The sequence below is a fragment of the Engraulis encrasicolus genome, chromosome 6 (genome assembly GCF_034702125.1).
Source record: "Engraulis encrasicolus isolate BLACKSEA-1 chromosome 6, IST_EnEncr_1.0, whole genome shotgun sequence".
NCBI lineage: Eukaryota > Metazoa > Chordata > Actinopteri > Clupeiformes > Engraulidae > Engraulis > Engraulis encrasicolus.
Window position 1 is genome coordinate 16335250 of NC_085862.1, and position 15601 is coordinate 16350850.

At 41.4% G+C, this 15601-nt stretch overlaps 1 protein-coding gene across 1 annotated transcript; it reads right to left on the bottom strand.

Annotated features, from left to right (window-relative positions):
• Positions 1-1270: 1270 nt before the first annotated feature.
• LOC134450800 (cytochrome P450 2J6-like) lies at positions 1271-15261 on the bottom strand. Its single transcript, XM_063200789.1, has 9 exons — positions 13072-15261; positions 12571-12730; positions 11370-11519; positions 10901-11061; positions 9774-9950; positions 9351-9492; positions 5192-5379; positions 4329-4470; positions 1271-3219 (listed from the first exon to the last, which is right to left on the bottom strand). Exons 1-9 carry the CDS (start codon positions 13282-13284, stop codon positions 3038-3040), a joined length of 1515 nt encoding a protein of 504 aa, XP_063056859.1. The 5' UTR covers positions 13285-15261; the 3' UTR covers positions 1271-3037.
• Positions 15262-15601: the final 340 nt, after the last annotated feature.

Sequence of the window (15601 nt, forward strand, 5' to 3'; positions counted from 1 at the left end):
ACACCTATATTGTCCGTCAGTACAATTCATTTTGAAATGTTCTTCTTTGTTGTTTTATCTTATTTGGATGTTTACTAAATTTCACTGATCCCCGTCCCAACTCTTTTGAAACGTGTTGGATTTCTCAAATTAGAAATGAGTACATATGTCCCCCAAAACAATATTTTTTCTCGGTTTTAACACTTAATATGTTGTCTTTTCACTATTCTCCATCTAATGAATAGATTGAATGTTTTGAAAATGATAGCATTCTGATTTTATTCACTGTTTACCAAACGTCCCAACTTCATCGGAGTTGGGTTTGTAAGATTAAGTGTCTTACAGTAAAAAAAAATATTTATGTTTCCATAAATGTTTATTGAAAATATATTATTTTCCATAAACCTGTAAATCTATATATTATTATGCTGTGTTGCAGGGGTACAGTAAGTAATCATTATGTGTATTATATGTCATTTTGTACTGTATGTGAATTGTTACTGATTGTACAGCCAGTCTGTTTTTTGTATGTTTTTTTGTATTATGGCTTTTGATTATAATAGTGGTTTAGAAAAAAAAAGAATCAAAAGCGAAATAAATATTATGCTACATTTTGTCCTTTTGTAATGTGTCAATTTGTCCCGAGTTCTTGTGAAGGGCAGCTCAGAGGAAACAGCACCGCACAGGGCTAGTCTCCCAGCATGCCCGTGGTGTATCAGGGGGTGGTGGCGTCACGCTGTGGGAACGCTTCACTTCCACAGCTCCAGGAGGGCTTGCTCAGATATGTACAGAGGGAAAATGAATGCAGCAAAACAAAGATATCTTGCCGAACAAAATAAAGGGTGATGCTGTGCTGTCTGCAGTAACAAAATGTAGCTGTGTGATAATAATTTGTTATCCACTGATATAACCTTAGGCAAGCAGACCAAGCTACACATAAATTATTCGAAAGCGGGATGTTCAGCAGTTCAACCTTGAACCTGTTCTGAGCAGAACTTTTAGATTGACTTATCACTTACCATCCAGCTTTAACAACTAGGCAGATGGTGAATGCAGATGAATTGCAGATGCAGCCTGCACTTACTTATAGCTGTCATAAATGCTAAATCTGCATTAGATAACAAAACTTACCACAGAACATTGAGCAATCTCTTGTTTTTTGGGAGGGTTGTCTTTTATTTTATTTTTAAAATCATACTCTTACTTCATTTGCATTTATTTCAAGAGATTTTGTTTTTCCATTTTCACATTCTGTTTCGTTTTGGCTCTGGTGATAAACAAGAAATACAATACGATCAAGAATGCCACAGTATAAAACATTTATTGCACAGTAAAGCAGTAAAGGCAATAATGACAAGCAGTACAATAAGAGAAGCACAGTAGTTGACTGACACAACAGCCAAAACAAAATAACGGATACATAGAAAAAAGCAACCCTAGGTTTGTTTAAACTAGTCGCAGCATTAATCAGCATACAGTCAAGTAGCTTAACAGGTCATAGATTTTACATATTCCGGACTCGCCACTAACAATAAGCTCTGTTTCAGGGAGTGAATGAATGGCATCATGCAGAAACATCACCCACACTACACATCAACTACAACCAGCAAACAGCCCACTTCAAGAGATATTCCTGAGGCATCCTCCACTCCTCTGAATCCTACTCTCAGACTTTAACTGTACACCTTCCACTTGGCATGGGATGTGAAATGCATGTTAAAGACAGAGGTGTCAAAAGTAAAAGTACATTCCTGGTGTAAGTACAATACTAGCACATGATAGTGCAGTGCATACATGTAGCTGTTACACCATTATAACTCCATTGTACTGTACCTACCTACGAGGTAGATGGACTGTTGTTACTGAAAAACACAAAAACCTCTCAAGATCCCACCACAACTTCAATCGACCAGCAAGTCAGCTGATCATAAGACAAGTAGGCCTACACATGTCTACCTGGCTACTCAGATATACAAGTTACCTGTGTTGGAAGGAAAATATGTTTCTTTTTTACTTTCACTTTTGACACATCTGGTTAAAGATTACCCCCAATGCCATAATAAAGACTATATCCCTATATGCCACCTTTTGCTCGGTGAACCATTTCAGAAGCTGTTAAAGTATATGTGGGCCAATGTCCTAGAGATAAAACTGTTGAACTGCTGCCACTGTTTGTCCTATTCTCCCGGAAATGTCGCTATCACCATTACATTTGCAGAGCAGTATGTGGACAAACAAAAAACCCTCAAAACTGATGTTGCACATATCTTACAACGTGACACATACAGTAGTTTAACAGTAGGCCTACACAGTGGATGAGCCCAAGATTAGAAACAGATCTTTTAGTTGAGACTATATATTCACCCCGGATTCAGTTAATAATAGTATTTGACGCTGTAGTATAGTATTTCAGTAATCGTTATATTCAATAATAGTTATATACGACATGCATTATTTTCTGTGTCACATACAGTATAGGCTATGCCTCAACACAAATTACTTATCGCATCATCTCCAGAGCAGAGCAGTTGCATTTAGCTTCTCTGACAAAATTGCTTTGATTGTAAAAAAACAAAACTCTTCACGGAGGAACATTTAAAGTTAAGCACTTTCTGACTCTCTGAAATTGTTTTTTTCCGCTGGAGAATGAAGCCTGCAGTGCACCCTTTAACCACTAGAAGGAGATAAATCTCTGCTGTTTAAAGAGCTCTGAGAGGGTTATAGAGCTGTGTGTGTGTGTGTGTGTGTGTGTGCGTGTGCGTGTGTGCGTGCATGTTTGTGTGCGTGCATGTGTGTGTGTTTGTGTGTGTGCGTGTGTGTACGTGAGCGTGTGTGTCTGTGTGTGTGCATTGTTGCATTCGCCCATAATTTCTTGAGAATTTAAACACTGATCAAAAAGCGGGCCTGATGAAATCTTTTTGTCCGCCACCCCAAAGCACCCAGCATGAATCTTCCCCCAGCATGCTGCATTGTCCTCCCCACTTCCAGCCTGTAAAGTCAAAGCGAAGAAACGAGACGCCACCGAGAGGTAAAGTTACAACCCGCCCTCTGCTACCATTCACAGATGGCGTGACGTGGCACATATTTCATATGCCAGGGGTGCCAGCGTTACGCCAAAGCGGAAATCCATCACGGGCTTGACTCCAGGAGGCATCGAAAAGGAAAAGCGCTGCAGGAAGGAGGTGAAGAAGATGAACAACTCCATCTTGGCCAGGCTCTCCCCCAGACACACCCTCTTCCCTTCAGGAGGGAGAGAGAGAGAGAGAGAGAGAGAAAGAGAGAACGGGAGTGAGACATTGCTTGTTTTCATTGTTTGAAATAAGACCACAAGCATAACATTTTTTTAACAATACAGAAGGCACTTCAGATAATTCAGAATAACACAATGTTCTGATTCTCAATTTTACGATGAAGTTACCACTGGGGGAATACCTAGTTCTCACAAATTTAAAAGTATTTTGTATAGGCCTACTTTGTCATGCATGGATAGGACGAGACTACATCACTGGACATACGTAAACATCATGACCATGTGTAGGCCCCAATTATATGGAACCTGTGGCGCTAAGGACAGATTACACATATGAAGTCATATTCAAGTCATTTGAACGCCTCATTTCAAATCATGGCTCATGTACACAGAATACTGTATCTATAATCAATTTAAACCGACACCCAAGTTGACCCACAACACTTCATAGCTATGTGGAGTTCATACAAAATCATGTTTAATTGTCGGTATAATGTCTGACATAATAAGTAGTTTCAAGAGGTGATGTCATATATTGTCACTGTCCAGCAGAAACCTAGTAACATTCTACAGCACAATGTTACTGGAGCTGCATTACGCAATATTCAGGCTCTTGAGATTTGAGACAACTTTATTAAAAATCTGTTTGTTTGAGATGAATGAACACATTCTAATGAAAGATGAGGATGCAACTTTGTGCATATTTTTATGTTCTTCAGAAGCTGAGATATTTAGGTTTTTACAGGCTGAGGGCAGCTTTTCTTGAAAGGGCTCAGGCATTCAGCACCCTTTTTTGCAGGTGCCTTAGGCGTCAGTGGGTTAAATGATGAAGTGACGATATGTGAAGAGTTCAGATGCAAAAACCCCTAACTCCATTTCTGAGGACCTGCACTTCTATATTTTTAGAGAACCCTGTTGTTGGTTTGGTTTACATTTATGTACTTGATAATACATATAAATAGTTATATTACATAAATAAAATTAAAATATATGCAATTTTGATAGCTTTGTATTAAATAAAAATGAATTAAGATTATTTTCTGAAAAGGCACTTAGGGGGTTTTGCATCTGAACTCTTCATGTACACATGCATGTATACCTGCTGAGAAAGGGATGAAGGCAGGGTTCTTCACAAACTTGCCCTCCTTGTCCAGGAAGTGTCCTGGGTTAAAAGAGTTGGGGGTCTCCCATTCATTCTCATCAAACAGCACCGATGTCAGGTTGGGGATCACCTGGGTACCCTGCAAATGCAATATGGCAATCAGTCGGCTGTATTAGCATAAACAATATAATTAGATTTTGCATTGTTAGAAGAAAAGGCAAATATATACCTTAGGAGAGGATAGGATAAGATGAATAAAGAAATGAGCCTTTATTGTCTCTTCAAAAGAGAAATCCGTCTTGGGCACTGATTCAATATAATTAGATTTTGCATTGTAAGAAGAATCTATCTATCTATCTATCTATCTATCTATCTATATATCTATCTATCTATCTATCTATCTATCTATCTATCTATCTATCTATCTATCTATCTATCTATCTATCTATCTATCTATCTCAGTGTTTCTCAACAGGGGTGCCGGGGCACCCACCCTGGGGTGCCGTTGGCCCCCCTCAGGGGTGCCACGGTAACGTGTCTGATAAATACATTTGTAATATAATACATATTTGTCTAAATTGATAAGTTAATGTTAGTCAGTGGAATCTTTAATCTGCCATTTACGCACAATAAAATAAATATAGGTCGCCCCAGTCAGCTGCAACTTCGAACGTAGGTCATGTGACGTCTCCAAATGTGTGACTTTTCTAAGCTTGTGTGGTATCGAATGCGATGCTATGTTACGGCTTGTTGGTTTGGAGTGCCTTGAATTTTTTCATGAATTGAAAGGGTGCCTCGCCTATCTATCTGTCTGTCTGTCTGTCTGTCTGTCTGTCTGTCTGTCTGTCTGTCTGGCTGACCTTGGGGATGTGGTAGCCGTTCAGCTGCACGTCTTTGGTGGTGTTGCGGGGTAGTGCCAAGGGCACAATGTTGCCCAGCCTCTGGATCTCGTGCAGCACAGCGTCAGTGTAGGGCATGTTTGGCCTGTCCGCCATGCTGGGCAGCCTCGAGTTCCCAATCACCTGCTCGATCTCCGCCTGGACCTTTTCTGTCAGTGGCAAAGGACAAGAACAAGGAAGGACAAACCATGATATTTTTCTTCATTCACTGCAAAAAAAATATGATGTCAAAGTTCTGTTGTCCGACAAACCAACACTCCATGAGATTTTTTTGGTTGTTGTTTTTTCGTAGAATGGGATATTTTCCTGCTGTTCTCCAGAACAAGATCAAACTCCAATTTGATCCGAGTTGTCTAATTTATTTTGAGGGAACAAGTAACATTTTCAACGTCTGTTACATTTTGAGAAATCAATTTCATGCATGGAGAGCCCCAGGAAGTAGGGATGCCTCGCCCCGGCAGGGAAGTGATGGCTTCAGCAGGATCTGGGGACAGACAGACTCTGTGCTGTGTGTGTGTGTGTGTGTGTGTGTGTGTGTGTGTGTGTGTGTGTGTGTGTGTGTGTGTGTGTGTGTGTGTGTGTGTGTGTGTGTGTGTGTGTGTGTGTGTGTGTGTGTGTGTGTGTGTGTGTGTGTGTGTGTGTGTTTGTGCAGCCTCCCATTACGCCCACGTAATTGGGGAGTACAGTACTTTTACAGTGGGTGCCTTTTGTACATTTTACGTTAATAATTACATCGATTATGTCGGTTCTCTCAACCCCCCAAGGTCAAGGTCTTCGGCTTATTTAGAGGGGTAGGTTACTATGGTTAATATGTGAAAAAAGTGACAAGTTAAGATTTTAAAAGCAAAGTATGATTGCAAACACAATCATTTTGGAGTATACACACTGCTAATGGCAGAATGCAGCGCTTTGAGGGAAAAAGAACAATATGTGTCCCTGTTAGGACAGCATGGGAGAGTGTTGGAGAAAAAAAGACTTACAGATTTTGTGTTTCTTTACACTAAAGAGTCTATGCGGGTCTTTCAGGGAAAGGGTCCGCAATATGTTAGATGTTAGTAACCATGCAATCCCAGGTGAAAAAGTGGTTCAATTTAGTACAATAAAAGTATGACTGAAGTGTACTTAGCATGTTAAAAGTGCACTCGTGCTTTTTGTGCTACGAAAAAGTATGTTTACAATATGCTTATTTAAAGTGTACTTAAAATTAGATGTAATTAAGTTGCTCTCAAAGAAAGTACACTTAGCGAACCATACTTCAAGTGGACTTCGAAGATGTTTGGCTAAAGTGTATTTAGAGGAATATACTAATAGTGTTCTAATAGTGAACTTACTAAAAGTGTATTTTTTAATAACATATTGCAATTGTACTTTTTTAAAGTGCAATATGATTACACTTCACCCAAATGTCTTTGAAGTGTGATTTTCTATAGTGCGCTTTAAAGTAAATCGTTTTAACATATTGCAAGTACACTTTTTCTAAGTGCACCATGATTGTACTTCACCCAAATATCTTCAAAGTGTCACAGGTGGGGCGCGCGTTTGCTGGCCGCGCCCACTTTGATACTACTACCCTGGGAGTTCACTGCACAACACCAAAAACCAAGACACAAGTTCCAGTTTTCGTTCTATTTATTTACCACCACTGGATTAAAAGTCAAACGGGTAGGCCTAGTTGTCTCTGTCCATTACCCACGGGGGAACCCACCCACGCCCAAGTCTGAAGTCTCCAATGGAATGCTTGGACAGTCCAGCCACCAAGTCCATCCGTGCGGGGGTTGCGAGGTGAATTACACTGCAACGGGGGCATGGCACACACGTTCAATCGGGAGCAGCTGGCGGTGATGAGAAGCGATGGGAGATCTGCGTAGGCCCGGAATAGCTGGTTGGTCTTCAGCAGTCTTGGGTGCGAGCGAGAGGAAAAGAGAGAGCGAGAGAGAGAGAGAGCGGCGCACTCACGGGGGCCACAGTAACCAGGCGAATACGAGTCACTCATCTTCACGGTGGGGTGCATGTCCGTCTCACCCCTTTCCATCGAGGCAGGTTCACCTGGCCGTCACTCTGATTGCGGACTCCTTCTGGGCACTATGCCAGTCGCGCTCTCCTCCGAGCTGCCAGTTTGCCTTCTGATCCATAGGATCGCGTCCACTTCTCATCCAACTTCTCGTCCCTTTCGCCTGGCTCTGTCCGGTTACCGGTGTCCGACGTCTCCCATCTTGCCGCTCCACTCTCGCCTCTCTCTCCCCTCAGGATGGCATTCTCGCAGTCATCTCTCCTTGCGGCTTCCTCCTCACAGTCTAGTTTCTTGCCGTTTAAAACTCACCAACCCACGTGCACCAATCACCTCCATCCTCCTCACCTGCGCTCCATTATCCTAATCATGCTCCAGGTGCATTACGTTGGGAATGAATGACATCTAGTTTTCGGTTCACTTGGGCCTCAATTCGGTTCAATTGGGCCTCAAAGTGCATTTACCCATAATGCATCATCATGCATGTCCCATCATGCAATCCACTTCTTGGAGGTAAATTTCTCAAACAGAAAGCCATTCATCCTGAAGGAATATTTTTGGTTTGCATGAAAATATTGCTCATTGTTATATTCTGTGTTTATTGTAGGGGTTTTTAAAATTTAAATTGGTACACAAAAAATGACCATGTTCCCACCGTCATTATGATGGTCACGTATATGTTCTGGTATATATAGGCTCACACTTCCTACAGTGTCAAAGTTGGAGGTAAGTTGTGTCTAATTGTTCACACATCGAATGTTGTGTCACCATGAATCATCAATCTAAGTGATCAGTTGCAGGAAGTAGGAGCAAGATTGAAAGAAAGTGAAATGTGTACCTGAAATCTCTGTAACAATGCAATGATTGTAAATGTCAGTCATGCGAAGCATGCATACTGTAACACTACTGTGACTGTGGTTGTGTGTAATGTACAAGCTCTGAGAACCAGCATGAATTGTAATATTACATTTATATTATTTCATGTACTTGGGAGTGTACTGTAAATACACTTCAAGCATACCTGTTATATATTTACAATACTTCATATGATATACTTTTTACAGACTTAAAATGTTCCAATGTAGTACAAAGAAGCATGAAGTTAATATACTTTTATTGAACTTCTAGTAACAATAAAATGTTATAGAAGTGTACTCAAGCACACTCTTAATGCCATACGAATGCATGAAAAGCGTGTTTGGAGCATACTTTCAAAAGTATGCTTGTAGTGCACTTAAAGTTGTCCAAAAGCGGTGCCAATTTAGCATCCTCAGTGTGCTGCAAGTGTGCTAACGTGCTGCTTTAGTAGTGCTTCAGTGCACTAATAGTGCAATGAAGCGCACTTTAAATCGCCGAAAATAGTACACTTTGTACTAAGTACGGACAAAAAAAGTACACTTTAAGTATATGGGTTTTTCACCTGGGATATGTTGTGACCTTGTATGGGAGAGCATTTAGAGGAAAGCATGCAATGTGCCACACATTAACCTGGAACAACAAAGCACTGTAGAATGATTGTGAAATAAAGAATGCAATGTGCTATTGTGTTTATGAAAAGTCACTTGGCAAACTCCCATTAGGAAACTGCATTTATGCCTCGCCCCTGCAAGGGGGCAGCCCCAAACAGCGCCCCCAGGAAGCAGTGTGGCAGAACAGTACCATGCTTAGGGTACCTACTCAGGGTACCTATTACTCCCCCACCAACCTGGCGGGTCAGAAATCGAACCTGTAACCTTTGGGTTACAAGCCTGACACTAACTGCTTCACCATGACTACCAATATTATCCATGACTGTCCATACAAATAGTTTGCACTGTGGAGTGTTAGGGGAATAAAGAATGTGATGTGCCACACATTGGAACAGTGTAAAGCAATACAGAGTATTTAGTTATTAATAAATAACACAGTCTTGTTAGTTACTCTGGAACAGTAAAGTTTATTTTATAAATAAATAAATAGGACAATGTCAGGTTAAATAAATAAATAAATAAATAAATGAATGAATGAATGAATGAATGAATGAATGAATGAATGATTAACAAATAATTAAATAAATAAATAAATGTAATAAATAAATAAAATAAATGAATGAATAAGATAATTGCTGGTTACCCTGGACCTCCGGGTACTTGGCCATGTAGAGGAAGCTCCAGCGCAGCGTGGTGGAGGTGGTCTCGGAGCCGGCCACAAACAGGTCCAGCGTGCACATGATCAAGCTGTCCTCGTGGAAGCCAGCTGCCGTGTCCTCCTTGGTCTAGAACCACAACCAGAACCAGAACCAGACATTTCCCCGCATCAGATTAGGGAAGACAACAGAGTAGAGGGGGAATAAGGAGAAGCAAGGAAGTGTCGTACAGATGACCCCCTTGCGGCCGTTAGGATGAGCAAGTGAGCAGGCGTCAGCGCACGGTAGCATTTTTGAAAGCTATCTTTAGAGCATGTCACAGAGCAATCACTCTCTCTCTCTCTCTCTCTCTCTCTCTCTCTCTCTCTCTCTCTCTCTCTCTCTCTCTCTCTCTCTCTCTCTCACTGTACCTTTTCAATTTCGCTCAGGTAGCAGTCGATGTAATCTCTGGGCTCTGACGGGTCCCAGTCTTCCTTGTGCTCCTCAATCTCCTGCCTCAGGAAGTCCTTGACCTTCTCGTAGTCCTGCTTCAGGGTCTGGTGTGGTCCAGGCAGGAGCCTCATGATGGCAGGGAACGTGTTGTACAGCTGCAGAGTTTAGGCAGAGAGAGTAGAGAGAGAGAGGTTCCATTGGCCCATTGTTTCCGGGTTCTATTATTGCAAGGTGGAGGGGGGGTAATCCCCCTTTAGGCAGACCTAGGCAGACCTAAGGACTGTTCTATTCAATGCTAGGAGCATTATGACACGCGTCTCTAGGCAGACCGGAACCTGGTCATGTTAGGTGCCCATAGCAACCTATTACATTGGCATATCTCTATATATTTAAAGAATCTCTGGTTTAGGTAACTACAATGAGATTCCCCTCAGGCTTTGGCATGGCCTGAGCATGGTACCAGTGGCGGTTCTAGACCAAAATTGCCAGGGGGGGCCAAGTGGGGCCAATGTGTTTTTAGGGGGGCACATTTAAAGGCCAAGTGGATTTTGTCTCAATTGGCTTTACAATGGCTGTCTATGGGCATGGCTGTCTATGGCAGTTGAGAACTTGCAAAACCTGTTCTGCTTCTGTCTAGTTGGTGAATGAAATTTGTCAGATTCTAGACCACTCTAACAAAGTTTCAACCAAGTTTATAGGTGAAGGCATTCAGATTTTACGGTCGAAAACCCTTTTTCTCACCCTAGTCTATTGGAGTGGATGAACAGTCCATCTGAACATTCCACCAGTGTTTTGTATGGGGACCAAAAGTCGCACAAAATCAACAATAAAAAAACGATAAGACGTACGGACACGTAATGCCTGCTTTAACATCTTTAAACCGGGACGGTTGTTTTAGAGTTTAAATGGTGTCTCTGACTTGAAAGCCCTTATGGAGGAGTAGCATTTTGAAATTACGGAAGATAAGCAAGCAAACAATAAGCAATAAACAGGACTTAGAGATTACTGTAAGTGGGATTTGCTTTGGCAAGCCCACTTAAAAATGTGCCAGCAAACAAAATGTGGCAAAAAAAATGTTGTATATCTCATGAAACACACACAGTACCTCAGCCCAGATGGAAGCCTCCACTACAATAGCTTTGTCAAATATGCGGATCAGCGTTTGGAACCTCTCATCGGTGTAATCAAATCGATGCCCAAAGACCAGAGAGCAAATGATGTTGGCCACCGCGTAGTTCATATGCAAAGCGGGGTTGTATGGTTTCCCTGGGGAGACAATCATTAGGCAATTAATGACAGCAACACAATACACAAGTACATGCAACGTGTGTGATTTGGGAATTCAATTCAATCGCAATGATTTATAACAAAAACACAATAGCTTCCATTTTTTGAATACCCTAGATCACATCATAGACAAACACACACACATAGTGTGTTCAGTTCAGGTGGTGAATCAAAAAGTTGATGAAGCAATGACATGGTTATTGGAAAAACTAATTAGGCTAGCGAGAGAAAACTAAATGACTTTGTCTTGCTTTAAACACAGTGTACATAGTGTGTGCATTATGTACCCTTATATCCTTCAATTTCTTCTGCCAGGTTTGTGAACTCCTCCAGAATGGCGGACTCCAGGCTCTTCTTGCCAACTCCAAAATACTTGAGGGTGAAAAGGGCAAAACGACGCTGCTGTTTCCACATGTAGCCATTGCTGGTGATGACACCTTCAGCAAAGAGACAGCATACAGTATGAAGATTGCTTGTTTGTTGTATCATCACAGATTATAAGAGTATTATTGGATGTGATAGATGACTACTTCCTTTCCCTCCCATTCTATTCACATACAGAATATATTATCATATCATATCATATATATATATATATATATATATATATATATATATATATATATATATATATATATATATATATATATATAAATAGGGTGCAGCGTGCTAAGCTGATCACATATGGGCTTGAATGCCCCTGCGGACCCAAATTTGAGTCAGGCCTGGGCCGTGTCCTAATCCTGCCCATCTCTCTCTCAAACTCTCTTTCTGTCAGTCTTCATTGTCCTGTCCTTCAGTATAGAATCAAAAAGTCCTAACCCATTAAGACATGGTGTTATCATTTTTTGTGGCATCACGTGTGCTATATGTGTATGTCCAAGACAAATTTCCCTCTGGAGTCAGGAGAAATAAAAAATATTCCTGATTTTGAATTTTCTGTTACCAGAATGGCAATGACCAAGTCGTAGTGCATTCCTAAAGGCCCTGTGTTATGTCATAATAGTGCAGAACTATGGTAGCTAATTTTTTAAAGTGCCTGTTTACATTACCACACTAGTCAGGTTGTTGGAATAAATAGTTTATTGGAGTAAACTGTTTAATGTGGTTTACATGCAGTCTGTCGGTTGCATGCGTTCCACTCAAATGTGCGCCACAGGAATTCAATTATATACGCCCATTACATAATTTAAAGAACTTAAATATATATACTTGAAAGAAATTGTTGAATCCTACAGACTGCATGACTCTACAACATTTCTGGGGTTTATTGATGCTTCTGAGGCATTTTTAACATAGGTCCTACACGTTTATAGGTGTGCGGGAGTGTAGGGAATGATGGGGGACTGGAAGCATCATGTTTCGGAGACGACTGCATCAGAGATTCTAGGAGATTCTTATCTACTCTCTCTGACTGCATAGGCCTAGTTTTTAAATAGTAATGTTGGAGGCAGTATACTGAATGAGCATGTTGTGGTTTCTCTTTACCAAGATGTTGTCCCACATCCTGAGAGAGGGCCGTTTCGGGCCTGTCAGCCATGGGGTCTCCCTGGGTGACTAGGGCTTCTCGCACAGTCTTGTAGCCATTCAACACCACCGTCCACGTGTCCGTCTTGAGACTGTACACACTGCCATACTTCTCAGCAAGCTGGGGGGTGACAGAGAGAGTACTAGCATGTGTAACGGTGAGGGTTCTTGACAAGCTGACAATCAGTTACATGAACATAATCAGAGGAAGCAAAAGAAGAGGTAGCCTAGTATTAGCAGTAAAAGAAGAAGAAGAAGAAGAAGAAGAAGAAGAAGAAGAAGAAGAAGAAGAAGAAGAAGAAGAAGAAGAAGAAGAAGAAGAAGAAGAAGAAGAAGAAGACAACAACAACAACAACAACAACAACAACAACAACAACAACAACCAATCTGAACTGACAGTAGCATCCACCGCATCTACATTAGACATACAGTAGTATCAAAAGCATCTAGAGAATCTCTTACCCGTGTCATATCCAGGTGAGGTTTCTTCATGTCCACCGCGAACAGGTTTCCAACGATGGGCCAGCACATGGGCCCTGGGGGGAAGTTCTTGGGCCTGATCTTCCTCCTCATGTCAGCCAGAACCAGGAAGACGATGGTGAAGACCAGGAGCATCTGGACGTCCACCCACTTCCACAAGGAGGAGATCAACACAGAGGGCGACGCGGACACCATTTTGAACAAGGACCCCAGAAGCGAATGGACTGAAGAAGTGGAGTGGAGTGGAGGCAGTGAGTGTGAGCAACAGCATGCAAAGCCTCTACTACTCTGACCTCCAACTGTGTTCTGCTCACTGATTAAATACTTACTGCCAGGTATAAACTCTGCCCAGCCTACCTGCACTTTGACCAGTTAGACTGGTTGAATTGATACGACAGTAGGAGGGATTATGACGGTGTACAGCAGTGCACTACTGCTTCATTGAATATCATTAGTGACTTCATACTATAACTATAGGTGACGCAAGACTAAGAGGATGAGGTAAGATGCTGAATCAGGCTGAATAAATGATCAACTATTACATTTATAATTCATTTGAAGGTGTATCTTGTGAGCCCCCCTTACAAGTGCTGTTAACTACTGGCACTCATCCGAAATGAAAGGACAGATTTCAGGATATTTATCAGCTAAAAAAGTTTTGCTCGTTAAAAAAACAATAGTTGTATCCATCAGTGCTAGTTGTTTTCTGTGATTAATGTATGCCAAACATCACACAGTAAATATAATTGTGTACTTACTACTACTTTACATGACAGCAGCGTCATGAGCATCACAACTGAATTGACATTGTATGGCGAGAGAGAGAGAGAGAGAGAGAGAGAGAGAGAGAGAGAGAGAGAGACCAAACAATGTCACGGGAATAACCAAACACTTTATTGTCACATTTATGATAGTGACATGGTGTTTATGACACTTCCATGACTGTTTTGTGACACTGTCATGACAATGTCATGACAATGTCATGACATGACGGTACTGTCAAGCGAAGTGCTAATATATTTTAGATACATTTATTGGCAGCACACACATGGTGGATTGATTGTAGTGTGTTTTTGTACAGTTTGTAAGTTTGTGTTGCTGTATGTGAATGTGAGTAGGATCCACCTCTTCATATTAGTAACAGATTCCATCCACCTCTTCATATTAGTAACAGATTCCTATTAACAATGAGACAATGAACTAACATTTACTGCTTATTGTTGTGAAGGCCCAACTACATCGTTTTATCTGACTTTGGTGCCTAATAATCCCCTTTTAATTATTGGACAAAGACTGGAAAAAAAGCCAAATTGCCTTCCAAATTGGTCTAGCCCCCCATTGCCACAAAAGGTACCAGCCCATGTCCACCAATCCCAACCCAAAATTCCCTCTCTGTTTGAATCTTTGGGAATTGCTAGGGACCATAATGACAATGGTTTGGTCCCAACAAATTACCAAAACAAATTCACTCTCTTTTTACTGGTATGCTTGAGAGAGTACTACATGTAAAGTCTTGGCTAAGTGCAGAGCCACCACCATGGTACCCCAAACCCATACCCTTAGATAAAATTACATTAAACTAACTATTTATATGTCCACTTTCGGAAAAAGTCAGTTAGCACAAGAAACTTCCACACCCTCAAGGAACCCATGACAGTTTGGCGGCTAAATGGAGTGATTTGCAAAACAAGCCTGGGCTTATTAGTCATAGTTCACGTGGTGGCTTAAGATGACATTGTTCTGGGCCTAGTGAAAGCTGTCAATGGCCCTGCCTATGAACAGTAAAGCAGAATGACTCTGCATAAACAGTAGAAGCAGTGTGCGCATGTGCTTATCAGCTCTGACCTCATGGCTTTTACTCTTCACCTAGACGTCCCACTGCCTCAGCCCCTGCCACTGCTTCAGCCCCTCCCACTGCTTCAGCCCCTCCCACTGCTTCAGCTCCTTCTACTACTTCAGCCCGTCATATACTCCTGTTGCGTAATTTATATTGCTCACTCTGATAGGCTCACCTTGGAGTACCAGCTTTGTCTCCTCTACCTAATGAAATCAACAAACTTATGCCATTAGAAGTGCGAGTGTTTGTGTTTGTACTCTTTTTCTGAGCGTGTCTGGCCCTCTCTGTTGTGTTTGTGCCCATGTGCAGGTGTTCAGTGTCCTGTATGTACTGTATAATAATAATAATAATACTACTAATAATAATAATAATAATAATAATAATAATAATAATAATAATAATAACAAACTAACTCATAACTAATTAAGTTTATAGTGTCTTTCATGGACCCCAAGGTCACTCTACAAACAGGAGATGGGGCTAAGGAATTGGGGAAGAGGAGGAGGGAAGGGTTAAGGGCCATAGGCCTCAATGAAGAGATTTCAGGAGCTTTTTGAACGTAGCCAGAGTGGGGGCTTGACAGATGTGAAGGGGTAACCTGTTCCAGAGGGTAGGGGTAGCAGCACAGAAGACTCTGTCACCAAAGGTCTATCACCTGGTATGTTTATGAATTTC